The sequence below is a fragment of the Crocodylus siamensis genome, chromosome 7, assembly GCF_052110815.1.
Source record: "Crocodylus siamensis isolate JL-2025a chromosome 7, ASM5211081v1, whole genome shotgun sequence".
NCBI classification, from domain to species: Eukaryota; Metazoa; Chordata; order Crocodylia; family Crocodylidae; genus Crocodylus; species Crocodylus siamensis.
This window is the reverse complement of record NC_143401.1, coordinates 25,779,874-25,792,752: the sequence shown is the minus strand read 5'-3', so window position 1 is coordinate 25,792,752 and position 12,879 is coordinate 25,779,874. Positions and strand designations below refer to the sequence as shown.

The 12,879-nt window shown below is 44.6% G+C and overlaps 1 protein-coding gene across 26 annotated transcripts in view; it reads left to right on the top strand.

The window, feature by feature from the left end:
- Nucleotides 1-12,879, top strand: part of CAMK2G (calcium/calmodulin dependent protein kinase II gamma) — a 183,831-nt gene that overhangs the window by 80,226 nt on the left and 90,726 nt on the right. For all 26 annotated transcript variants that reach the window (XM_090058144.1, XM_090058142.1, XM_090058145.1 and 23 more), the window contains exon 3: nucleotides 2,516-2,575. In XM_090058144.1, the coding sequence (XP_089914270.1) occupies nucleotides 2,516-2,575 (60 nt within the window). The remainder of the gene's footprint in view (nucleotides 1-2,515; nucleotides 2,576-12,879) is intronic.

Genomic DNA, 12,879 nt, shown 5'->3' with positions numbered 1-12,879 from the left:
GCATCTGTGGAAAGAAACTGTTACCCAAAGGTTTCCTGATGCAACAGAACTGGGAGGTGGGGAGTGAAGGAAGGACTGAAGGCAGTGAGAGGGAGATTTGGCCTTGCAAACGTACACTGACTGTGGGGTGCCTAGAGTATGTTGCAGTCCTGCCACTGAGTACACCATTGCTGTCCAGCAGGTTAGGCCCTGCTGTTCACATTATGCATGTGCCCATGAGGTAGGCTTGCATCTCTGAGTCAGGTACAGAGGAGTGTGTAGTTTCTGTGGAGGAACCCTGCTCCAGCATCCTCCTCACTCTGGGGCTAGTCTGGTCTGCCCCCTCTACCATCTCATATGTCTATCACTCTGGTTGCTAGGCAACTAACTCTGCCTGCCTGTAAGGGCAGGTGACCTGGGCTGGGGACATTCCTAGGGGAGGGAGAACCTGCTCCTCCTCCTGTCAGTTTCTCACCTCTGTAGGTCATGTGACTAGTTCTCTCACCAGGTCTGTCAACCTGGTTGCCTGGGTTCCCCTAGCTCCTATGGTTTGGGCACTTACTTCATGGCAAGGGGGCAGGGGTCCACACCACTAAGTGACCAGTATTGCTTTTTAAACTGACTTGGTTAGCATCAGAAACACCTGCCTGATTTGAACCTGGAAAGTGAGGTCACTTGAAAGCACCAGACATCAGCCAACAGGGCTGCTTCTAGTGGGAACTTAGTGGTGAGGTCATAACAAGGATATATAGGGTCCCTTCTTCCTGGAAGAGGCAGAGTCATCTTGGAGAGCCATTTTGGAATGCATAACAAGAGCTCCCATGCTGGAGCCCTAGGCTTCTGGCAGGGGGAAGAGCAGCTAAACAGCTGTTCCTCACTCCCTCTCTTTGATAACTGGACACGCGTGAACTGCCTGCCTCTAGAGGATAACAACCAGGCTCTGGATGATACTTGAGAGTAAGCTACTTGAAACCTACCTAGAATATATAGCTTGCAGTACAGCAGATGTTTGCGCTAAGATTATTCTTTGATATTGCTCTATCCTGTACCCTACTCCAAACCTACTGCCTGTAATTGATAAAGTTCTCCATTGTTCTAGGCATGGCTAACTGGCTGGGAGAGGAAGAGGGGTGCCTTTGTGTCCCCTTGGTCCAGCTGACTAAGGGAGACGGCTATTGGTGCTCCAGGCCAAGGAAAGCACCCCAAGTTCTTGCAGTGGGTCGAGCACCCTCAGGGTCTACAAGGGCTGTGAATCCCAGGGGCACAGGGCCACAGACAGACCAAGACTCCTGGGTGGTAGCATTGGTGACTCCGGGCTTGTGGGTGTGCTTCAGGAAGGGAGTCACCAGACATGAGGTGCCCCAGGGAGGCACTTGGAGCCTGGCAGGTGAATGGGTGCAGAGAGGTGGGTGGCTCAGTGCAGGAGCGCCCCCTACTGGCCCACCAAAGTTTCCACTTAATCTGCTGAAGATGCATAGTGGGATAATAAGGGGAGAGCAGAGCCAGAAGTGTTGTGTTCCTCTTGTGTTGGTGGAAATGGGGGAAGGAAGGACAAGATGGATTGCTCACATTTCCAGGGTTATGCCTTCCTGAGAGATCTAGGATTTAGCTGCTGTTGTGGCTACTTCTGCTGTCTGGGTCTTTCAGATCCTCTTAGCAAAGCTGTTCTTGCTTGTTACCCTCTTGTGAGAAACCCTCTCATGTGAGAAGATAACTAAGTGCCAGGACTCGGTCATGGGTACAGTGACACATCCCTTCTTTATGTTTGTCAGTGACTGGAAGCAGGGGGTTACCCAGCAAACATGCATAGAGGTGCTCTCTCTTGCTCTCAGTTCTTCCTTCCCAACCATTTGAAATATCAGGGAAAGAGAAGCTTTTCCTGTTCTTGTTGTTCCCCCTATGTGACAGTTCTGCTTGAGCTGACATTGCCTTTCTGTTGGAATAAATGTACTTAAAACTTTGCCAACTCTTCTCATCTATGGATCTCAAAATTCTTCATCAGCATTTCACCAGGGAACCCAAGCCCGTAAATGGGTGCTGAAATGCAGTTGCCTCTAGGGTCGGTTGCAAGCTGCAGGCTCCCCCATGTTGGCTGTGCATAGTTTTGACCTGTTTTATCGTTGTCTTTCTCTGGAAAATGGCACTTTTTTCCCCACAGAGGACTGGTGGAACTCATTTCATGCAAGTTCCTTAGTATCTATGGAGAATATCCCTCAAGAGAAGTAAAGTCACAGAATTCATTTAATTCAAGCTAGTACTGCATGAAAGATCAGTTTTTAACCCCTGTACTACCAGCTTTTAATCTAAGTTGGCTAAGCAAACCCACAACAAATGGAGCTGGAATAGATGTCTGTAGCCTGGGGCACTCAGCTCTTAAGGTAGTTGAGTTCTTGGGAGGCTGCTGCATTCCAGTTGCATTTGTCCTTTGGGAAATCCCCTGGGTTGCTGGGTTCTCTCCTATTAAATTTGAGAAGAACTTCTGTTAAGTATCTGTTTTTCCTTCTATTCATGCTACTTCTGTTTTTCTTCTTTCCAGATCACCAGAAACTGGAGCGAGAGGCCCGAATCTGCCGACTCTTAAAACATCCAAACATTGGTAAGTATCTCAATGAGTGTGTGGCTAATTCAAGCATCCAACAGGTGTGTGATGTTTGCTAGACTTCTGAGCTTGGCTACTGGATGCTCACAGCTAACCTCTGCACAATTTTAGCCATATTTGCATAGTGTGACCCCATAAGTTGTTCTTTCTTTCTACAGTTCCTGCACACAGAGCTATTTACGATGCTCTGTGACACTGGAGAAAAGACCTGGAACCCCTCGGTCCTGGTATATGCAATTGTAGCTCACAGAGGTGCATTGTGCACCCCTCCATTCTTGCACAGCAAACTGTCCCTGATTTTTGTGGCATGGTACTCTGAGTCCATTTGGCATTCTGCACCAAGGGCGAGTTTCTGTTGTATCCTGCTTCCGCATCCTGGCATCTTTTTCTAAACACCCATTGAAAGCTGTATTCAGTGAGATCTCCCATTAAAGCACAGTGGATTGAGCTCTTGGCTCCTCTCAACTTGGTGGTCACAAGCTCTGAAAGCAAGAGAGCCAATACTTTGTTTCCACTCTTGAAACTTTTTTTTTTTGGTTGAGTTTTTCTTGTGCGTGTCTATTTCCAAGTGTCACTTGCACATGGTCTGTTTCCATGGATATGCTACATGCAGGTTTATTTTCTCTCCCAGAAAAACAGAGGGGCAGAAAGAAGTGCCCACTCTGAAAGCTTTGGTGACAAGCTAAAAATAAATGATGGAGCTACAGGGACAGCTCTGACTTGAAATATGAGGAGGGGGAAATTAAGACCCAATTTCTAACAAAACAAAAAAACCAAAAAAAACGTTATTTACTGAACAGGAGAAACAGGAGCAGGATTGTGTCCTGTTCCAAAAACCCATGGAAGCTTGCCCAGCAGTCCTACTCCAGTGAAATTTGACATTATTTACTAGAAACTGCCTTGAACAGAAAATGTGGACCATGTTCTCTGCTTCTGTTTTTTCTTTAAAAAAAGAGGTAGGGACTAGCTAGAAACTAAACTGAGGTGCCTGTTTCCCTAGGGAAGAATAGTGAGTAAGTAACACCATTCTGCCTCTTTCAGGTACATGACAAAACTACTCTAGGTACCTCTGCTGCCTGGTAGACCCGTAGTAGAAGACCTGGCTCTGTTGCCTTCATAGGGAAGGCTTGGGTCTGCAGCCATCCTAAGAGAGGTTGCGTCTCCTAAGTACTATATTTAGTAACTCTGGTCCATGGGTAGCAGCCATGTACTTTAGCCCTAATCCAGATAGATTGGATGTTTAGTTCAGTTTTCATGACCCAGGCAGCCCTTTGACCTCTTTCCTAACCTTGTTAATTACCATCCTGTTGGTTTATATTGCATATTGCTGTAGGTCTATATTCAGTTAAAAAGATGTATATCTAAAGCTTTTAGTTCCTGTGGCACTTTCCAAAAATAGACATTTTTTTCCTGAAAAGCCAGGGGAAGGATGTTCCCCTACTACGTCTATAGTATGTTCTTTTTGTAAATATGTCCTAGGCCCCCAACTTCCTCCCATCCCTGCCCCACCAAGGGCTTGGGAGTGGAGTTGAGCTTTGCAGTGTATTCTGAAGGCCAACTGATGTATGCTATTTCAAAGGCAGTGAGCAGTTTCAGTAGTCAGGGCCCTCAACATGCAAAACAATCTGCCATGAGTGTTCAGGTAAGTGTGTTGCTATTAATTGCAACCATACGTGTATGGCACTGGGAGAGAAGTAGTGACCCAAAGAGACCATTGGAGTTTCTCTACCTTGAGGAAATAGCTACAGTCCAGGGGGATCTCTTCTAGGACCCTTCAAAATGTGGCATTTGTTACTATTCATCCACTGCACTTTATTAGTACTGATAAATAAACTGGCTTGTATTGGTTCAAGGTATAGTAGTGTAATAAGGTGCTAACACGCATTTTAGTAGTTCACTTCCAGATTTCTTGAAACCCAAATGTTGTTGGTTGGTTATTTACATGCTGGAAATTAAGCAAGAGAGAGCCATATTTTCATTTTCTTTTGGTCTTAAATTTCTTTCTTTCCCAGTCTTCTCTCCTCTCAATTCCTACATCGCTTCTTGTCAGGCCTTGGCAGATTAAGTATTGCCTACAAGGACAAGAGCATTTTCTGAGTGGATCTGGCTGTAAATGTGAACTGACTGAGGTCACATGAGCACAGGTAGTTTCTCTCTGCAGCTGGAACCCAATATTGAGGTACCTTGCCTGGTATTGGGTGTGTCCTGGTCTGTAGTCCATGACTAGGGGTATGGAGTTTTAAAAAGGAAGATGGCGTTGAAGGGGCACCTCTAAGTCGTGGCCAGCAGTCTCACTTAAACTCTGAAAGAAATGCACCATTTTTCCCCTCCTGAGAACAGCCTTTAGTTGCTTTAGATACCAATTTAAATCAATGTGGCTGTCCCAGGTCATAGAAAGGTACCCTGTAGGTGCTGTCATCTCTGAATCCTTTATTCTGTAATGTACCTCACATGAAAATTTCTGCTTATTGCAGTGCATGAGTGTGCACTATGCTAGTGATATTGCCCAACCACCAAAGAATTATGCAGATTGGAGCATGGTGACAAAGAAAAGATTAAATTAGTTTTGGAAATCCTGTAACAACATGTAATGAGATAATAGGGAGGACTGGTGCCTATGATCTGCAACACAGTTGCTGGTAAATTATTGAAAGGTAAAAGTTCATCCCATATGTAATTGCTGTCCCTTTTCTCCTGGACTTGTGGGGCATGAAGTATGCTAGTGGCTAATTTTGCGGGTCACCTGGTCTGGCATAGCAACTCCAAAGTGTGAAACCATGACTGCAGCACTTCTGTTTTACTCTAAATAACCTTTTTGTTACCTATTTGAGTACAAAGCAGTGCTGATGTTGCATTTGATTTTTATTACATTTCCCTTGCTGTCGCTCTTTGCATTATGACCACCTAGGGATTTATCCTGAAATGCCACCACCCAGTCTCAGCCCTAATTATGGGCTATTGCTCTGTAATTAGCTGTTTTGACTGTTTATGGATGCACACTGGGGCCAAGGTAATCTCAGTAGTGTAATCCTTTTGGAGGTTTATTGTTACAGTGCAGTTATTCCTCGATCCAAAGATGTTGGCAGTCTCTGGAGGGAAGAGACTTATCTTGAGGCAACTTTCAGAAAGCCTTCGTTTCCAAAGGCAAATTACTTGTAGGAGATATGTAAAGTGCTCTCAACTGGCTACCATCCAAATGTGGCTGACTTGAGTGCAGCATTTCAGACCTTATTTTCTTTGAAGAAGGGAAAATGTGTTCTAAGTTTTCTTCCTTAACCCTTCAGGTTCATTCCTCACCACTTTGTGCTGACTCTGAGTGGCAGTAAGCTAAAGTCCAATGGGATGGGGATCAGATAAGGACCCATCCACTTTCATGTACTGTTCCAAAAGGAAAAGAAACAGCTTTTACTGCAGAGGTGGAAGTACACGGGAAGGGAGCAGAAGGAAACTTGGCCCTAATCATGTCATTTTTAGGCTGGCAAAACTCATATGGCAGTCCATGAGAGCTTTTCCTGTGTTTCCAAGGTAGGTTCTGCTCTTTGAACCATTCGAACTCAAGACAGCTTTTATAGAGCTGTGTATCGCTATGAACATTCAGAAAACTCTTTGGCTTCTTTGGAAACCATAGGCAAGTGTTTTTACATAGTGCATGGGCAGCCAGATACTACCTCTTGTCCTGTAGTTTGAACTATAGCAGGGGTAGGCAAAAAGTGGCCTGCGGGCTGGATGCGGCCCACCAGGCCATTCTATCTGGCCCACCCAGCCCCCCCAAAATTTAGAAAATTAATATTTATCTGTCCCTGGCTGCCTATCATGTGACCCTCAATGGCTTGTCAAAACTCAATAAGTGGCCCTCCACCCAAAATAATTGCCCACCCCTGAACTATAGAATCAGACTTCCGTAGGCATAGTTATAGTCAGCCCATTCAACAGGGTTAAGCAGGCTATTTTATTGCTAGGATAAAATGCACGTTTTATTTTCCTTGTCAGAAACCAATTCAGCAAGTCTAGCAGTGTAGTTGCTTTTAAGAGTCTCTTAATTTTAGTTACTATCCATACTGTTCTAGAGAGGTTTGAAAACATTCCCTTACTTGGCATCAGGACAACTTTTGGGAGGCTTGAGAGCCCTAGTGTCACCAGAACAACCACATTCTCTATCCTTGCTTAGGTTCTTTAACTACAGATAGCTAAACATGGCCTTGCCTATACAAGAGCACCCAAAGCTGCAGTGGCAGGAAATGTGAAGGGAAAAAACCTTGTAGATAGATCATCAGTCTCAAATTGCACCTGATTAATCAAAGAACCTCAAAATATGTAGTTTGAAAAGTTTTCCCCCTTGCTTCCATTTCAGTGCAGGAAGACTATCATTTTATTTTCTTATTTTATTGCCTCTTGTTCTACAAGAGGCAAGGTAGGGTTGGGGTTTTTTGGCTTTTTGTGTGATTTTTTTTTTTTTTTTTTTTTTTTATTGGAGCAACTAATCAGTTGACAGAGATGTTGGACAAGTTTGTGACATGAAGAAAGGGCACTTTGTGCCCCAAAACTTCGTCGCCGTCTCAGCCCAATTATATAGCTGTCCCAATAAAATGTCATAAACCTTTAGTTTTAGTCTTGTACATTTTCTATACCTTCATGGTACAGAAATGCAAAAACACCCCAACAATATTTGTTCTACTAGAGTCAAGCAATTGGATTTTCCCTTGTATTTCTAGATTTAAAATATCTCACTCAAAATTTTTTACCTTCCTTGATTTCATTCTTACTGTGTGCTGCTCTCTGAATACAAGTAGATTGTCTATTTCCTGTTAGAGACATCACATAGCCAACAACCTATAGCTTCTTTGCCCATAAAGTAAGCCCAACCTGATTTTGTTTTGACATTCTTTTCTGTTGCTAGCTTTTTTGCTCACTGGCCTCCAGAACAGAATTCACTAAGAGCTACGGTAAAGTGCATGTACGTGTGATGTCATGTGTGGGCACCAGATGGGCTACTGTTCCCCTAATGTCTGCTCTGATGTCTGTCTTTAGTTGCTTTAGTGGTTCACATTCTTTATTCGTTTGAAGAAGTTTTGAGCATCAGCACGTTCTTCTAGGTCTTTGTAAGAATTACTGCTTTTTAGGTTTCTCTTTCTCCTAATATCTGGGTTCCTGATAACATTTCCGTGAATTTTTCAGGTGTAGTTTTCCTTCCTGCCTTTTCCCTATTGGACATTACCATGTTTGTGGTTTAGAGAGAGACCAGGAAACATTTGTTGTAGGTGAATTTAATCTCTTCTGACTTCACTTAGTTTGACATGTCTTTGTCAGCTGGTGTGCCACTTTAGAGGCCAGTTCCTCTAGTGTACAAATAGTACCCAGGTTTGTACACGATCAAATTTTGTGGGTTGTTGCAGGGCCAAGGCATTGTGCTTAAGTATGAGGAACTTTGGTTAGTCAGGAGTGTTGTATGGGTCTGCCTGTGAAATATTAAGCAGTGACCATGGCTGAAGGCCAGACGCCAGACTTGACAGGTTGATGGTTTGAACCAGTACTTGGACTTCTCCCTCTTCTAATTTTAAGAAATTCTATTCCCCTTTACTGTATCTTTACTTATTATTTGGAATACTTTTTCAACAGCCTTTTCCTAACAAGGAAGATGAATCTCTATCCCCTTTATTGAACACAACAACCACCCAAAAAAAATACTTTTAAAAGTGTTTGCTATAAACAGCAAGTTCGGTTTTTTCTTTTTTCTTTTCCTTGCTGTAAAGGTTTAGGCTGCCTTTGAAATGAGGACAAAGGAAACATTGTGTACAGAGACGAGTTAAAATGCTGGCTATAGCTACTTTCCGGCAATGGGGCCAAATTTATCCCTGCTGAAGTTCAGTTGACTGATTTGATACAACGCGATTAAAAAAAATATGGCCCTTTGCATTTAAACTGTCTGCTTTCTGACTTTTCTAGCTTGACAGAGGTTGTGATGCTCAACTTGTTCCTTTTTTCCTTGTGAACCTAGGAGTGAGAGGGAGTGGCTTGGAGAGTGGCCTGTATGAATTCCTTGTAGTAGGAGATATGTAGTTCATTGCTTTCCCAATTTTTGAATGGTTTTGCTTTGGAAGAGTCGTGCCCTACTTGAGTTGTGACTGGGTTGCTATGGCTTCTGGGAGTGCTTTCAGCAGTGGTTCCCAAACTGACAGATTGTGTGCCACCAGTTTTAAAATGATACAACCTTAAGTACCACCAGCAAATTTTTCATACATATAGGCAACAGACTATGCATTAAATCAACATTAAAACTTTTAGTAATCATAAAACATTGTTTTATATGGCTACTGTAACTGATACAACAATTGTAAATTTGAAAAAAAACCCAGTGTAAACTTACCAGTGATGCTTTTGGGGATATCTTTACTGGGCGGGGTGAGCTTGCTTGATAGAACACAGTATTCACATGTCTGGTGGGGGGCTATGTGTGTGGGGTTTGGAGCCCAGGGAGTTGGGTGGTATCCCACATGCTCTGGCAGGATGCAGAGTACTGTGGGTCAGGAGTGAGGGGCCGCAGGCTGGGGGTGCTGTGGCTTGGTAGTGACAGACAGACACAGTGCCCAGCAGGTAAGTCTGTGGAGGGAGAGGTGGGGGGGCAGATCAAAGCCCCCACGGTGAGGGAAGAAGTGGGGCAAGGGCTGGGGCCAGGGCAGGTTGTGAGAAGGAGCCATGGGAGGCTCATGCAGGGGTGCTGGGGGGGCGTGGCTTCCTACCATTGCACACACTCCAGAGGCGGCATGGGGGGCACATGCCCCTCCCCCCTGATTTGTGCTGGGGGCAGAGATGGGCTGCATGCTGGACTCTGCCCCACTGGCTGCAGATGCCACCATGCGCTGACTGTGCCTTGTCCCTTGCCTGCCCAGCGGCGCAAGGCACATGACATTGCACCCGGCTCTGGAGGCAGTGGCAGCGGGGTGCACAGCCCAGCAGACAGCCCACCTCTACCCTGCACATAAATCCCAGGGAGGGTACGTTCCCCCTGTGCCTTCCCTGGGGTGCATGCAGTGTTAGGAGCCTCTCCCTTTGCCCCTGGACAAGCTGCCCAAGCTCTGACTGTCCTACCACCTGCCCCAGCTCCCCATTCACCTCTGCCCTACTCCATCCCTCACTGTGGGAGCCTCAGTCTGCCCCCTTTTTCCCCCATGCCCCTTCCCCCCCAGCACACTTACTTGCTGGGTGCTGCTTCACATGCCATGTGCATATGCCTCCCTCCCCCCAGCCTTCCACATACCACTTGCACGTCATCTGTGTACCATTGATGGTATGTGTACCATGGTTTTGGAACCACTGGCTTTCAGGATGAAATAGTAATGTTTCCCCCACTTTTATTTGTTCTGTTTTATCTTTAGTTTAGTGGGCGGGGGTTTAGAAACATAAGAGAAGGAACAAAGCCCCTCAACATCAGAGGAGTCAAATGCCTTCCATCCCATAAGTGTTTGACTGTTGAGCTCTAAGTCCCGTGTGGCTGCTAATGCACATCAACTCTGTCCAACTGAGAATTCCCTGAACTGATGGTACTCTATCCCTTAATTTTTGCCTGTGATTCTCTCTCTCTCTCTCTCTCTCATTTTTATCTGCCAATAGCCTTGTCTGTTCTTTCAGCTTTAGAAACATATTTCCCCCTCATCACGTCAGTTTAGGGGCTGTGGAACAGCTCTGCACTTGTTAATCATGGTACATATGGTATGTGTTCTCCCATCTTAAGGTGCCTTAAAATGGCAAACGAGCAATAAATGTTCTATATGCAATATGTGGCTGGTTGGTATGGTTCCTTAAATTGAATGTGTGGCAGGGCCAGGGCCAAGGCTGACTATCAGCTTGTTGTTGGCCCTGGCCTTGGAACTGTACTGGGGCCAATTCAAGACCCCAGGGCCAATAGTTGGCTGATTGTTTGCTCCAGCCCCAGACCTTTGGGCATCTGGCTTTCAACTTGCCAATGAAAGGGGAGCCTGGGATCATACCGCACTAGCAAGTAGAAAGGGTATAATTGGGATCTGGTCCTTAATCCCAGGACGGTGCCTTTTGCCATCAACTTGTGATGGCAGAGGAGGGGGCGTATGATTCTCTGGCACCTTTAAATGGATATTTGTCAGCAGCTGTAGTAAAATTTATTCAAATATCTCATTGAGGATTTTGAGAGAGCCAAAATGATCGGTTCAAACTGAGAATATTACAAAAGGCAGAGAAGGAAGCATAATCCTTTGCATAAACAATATTAAGGAGGTAGAAACGGCACCTTTTTGGAGTTGCCTCTCTGAAAAAGCCCATAGAAATTGTCAGTCTGCAGGCTGATGAAGTAACAGGTTGCATTTTAAAGACCACAATTACTCCAGCATTAGGATTCTAGCCAGACTTCCCTGAGTAATGTGAACTGGGATTTTTTCTGAGAAACATGTTAGGAAAACTTAGCTTATTGAATATGCTGGCTGGTTGGCATTGGCCATGCCCATGCTGGGGGGTGGGGGGTAAGTGTAACGACAAGGAAACTATAGGACATTAGGAAACAATCTTTTGGCAGGCCTGGCACCAATTAAGCTCAGTGTCCTCCCTGAGTGCCACTTCACTTCCATTCCCCTGCCTAATCCACTGCTCTGCTTTTTGCTTCCTGCCATATCTGCCACTTGTCTTGACTGCCCCCTTCTCTGTCTCATGCCATACACAAGGCTTCCTGTGCCATTGGTGGCACACGTACTGCCCATTAGTCAACCCCTTCCTTAGGATGTGGCTAACACCAAACACTGCTTCAACCATGTTGTAGACAGAAATAAAGGAACACTGACTGTAGGACAGATCTTGGATTTAGGGCTTTTATTTGAAAACATTCATAAAATAAACTGGGAAAAAGACTAATCCAATTGAATCCCAGTTTCTATTTTGGATTCAGTTTAAAAAAAAAAAAAAGTTTCCTTTCCTTTGGATAAACTAGTACATTGCAGCCTTGGGACCCAACAGTGTGCTGGGTCAGGATAAGAAAATGAAAGTACCTACAAGTGGAAGCCTGATCCATCCCACACTGTTCCAAGCAAAAAACAAGCAGAACAGGAGGAGGAACTAAATTGTAGGATTTTAAACAGCTCTTTTAGTGTTATCCTTGTTTTGGCCTGATGCACACACAGTTGCATGTCAAATTTAAAACAAATTGCAGCATGTTGTCTTTAATTCATGGGTAATTGGGAGCTGTATCATGATTGCAGTTGAAGCAGGACAGAAGCAAAAAATCCCAGTTTATGCAAACTCATTTGACTTGCAGTAGGGTTTAGCCAAGTGTTTAAGAAACGTGCTAATCTTTCCTCTTATCAAGGTTGCAAAATAAAGGGGTGAATAAAGGTCGGCTGAAGTTGAAATGTAATTAATGTAAAATATTGACTGGAATGTGTTTTTTCCTTTTCCTACTTAAACTGGTCTCTGAGCAAATACTTATTCCAGAGGGTAAGCTCAGTCAAGTAGTGTTCCTGATTTCCCACAATACAATCTGGGTGTATATTCCTGGAGACAGTGCAGGGAGAGGAAGGAATGTGAAAGAGGAAGGGAATGGAGAAAAATGTATGGTGGAAGGAAGCCAGGAATGAAGATCAAACTCTAGAATGAGTCTGAAGTATATTGGTCTTTTCCAAGGAAGCTATGTATTGAGAAGGGAAAAACATTTATGATTCTCTAGGGTCTTAAAAACACAAGCAGTGTGAAATGGTTGGGTTTAGGGAGCTAGTAACAAGCTGCAATCCATACAACATTCAGTAACCTCTCTCTACTGGAGAGCCACAAGGAAGAGGAGGGGCAGAGGGGAGACTAATCCTTTGGGAGTGGTTAGCAGCAGCATGCAGTGTCCTATTAGCTAGCTGTCCTGCTGCCGTTAGTTACCATTCTAACAAAGTTGGTCATTAACTGCTGGAACAGATGATTTCTAGAGGATTATTTGTATTACACACTTTAATGCCTTTTAATAGCAAATTTTTAATTAAAAGGAAAGTCCTTTTGGAAGCAGCCCAAGCAGCTGCAAATGAATTCTGCGTGTTTAATGTAATTAGGAAAACAGCTGGGATGGGAGCTGAACCATCCTCTGTAGACACAGGTTTGCAATGGCTCCTAATGGGACTCGTATCTTGTTTGTTGGGAGCAGTGGTGGAAGTGTATTGACACTCAGCCAGTTACTGAAGTGGTGGGACAATTCTCTCTCTGGCTGTTAAGATGGCGAGCAGGTGGGGAGATGGGGAGTGGGTGGTAGCCATCTGTGTCAGTTCACTTCTCATGCTGCAGATGATTGTGCTCAGTTTGCCGTC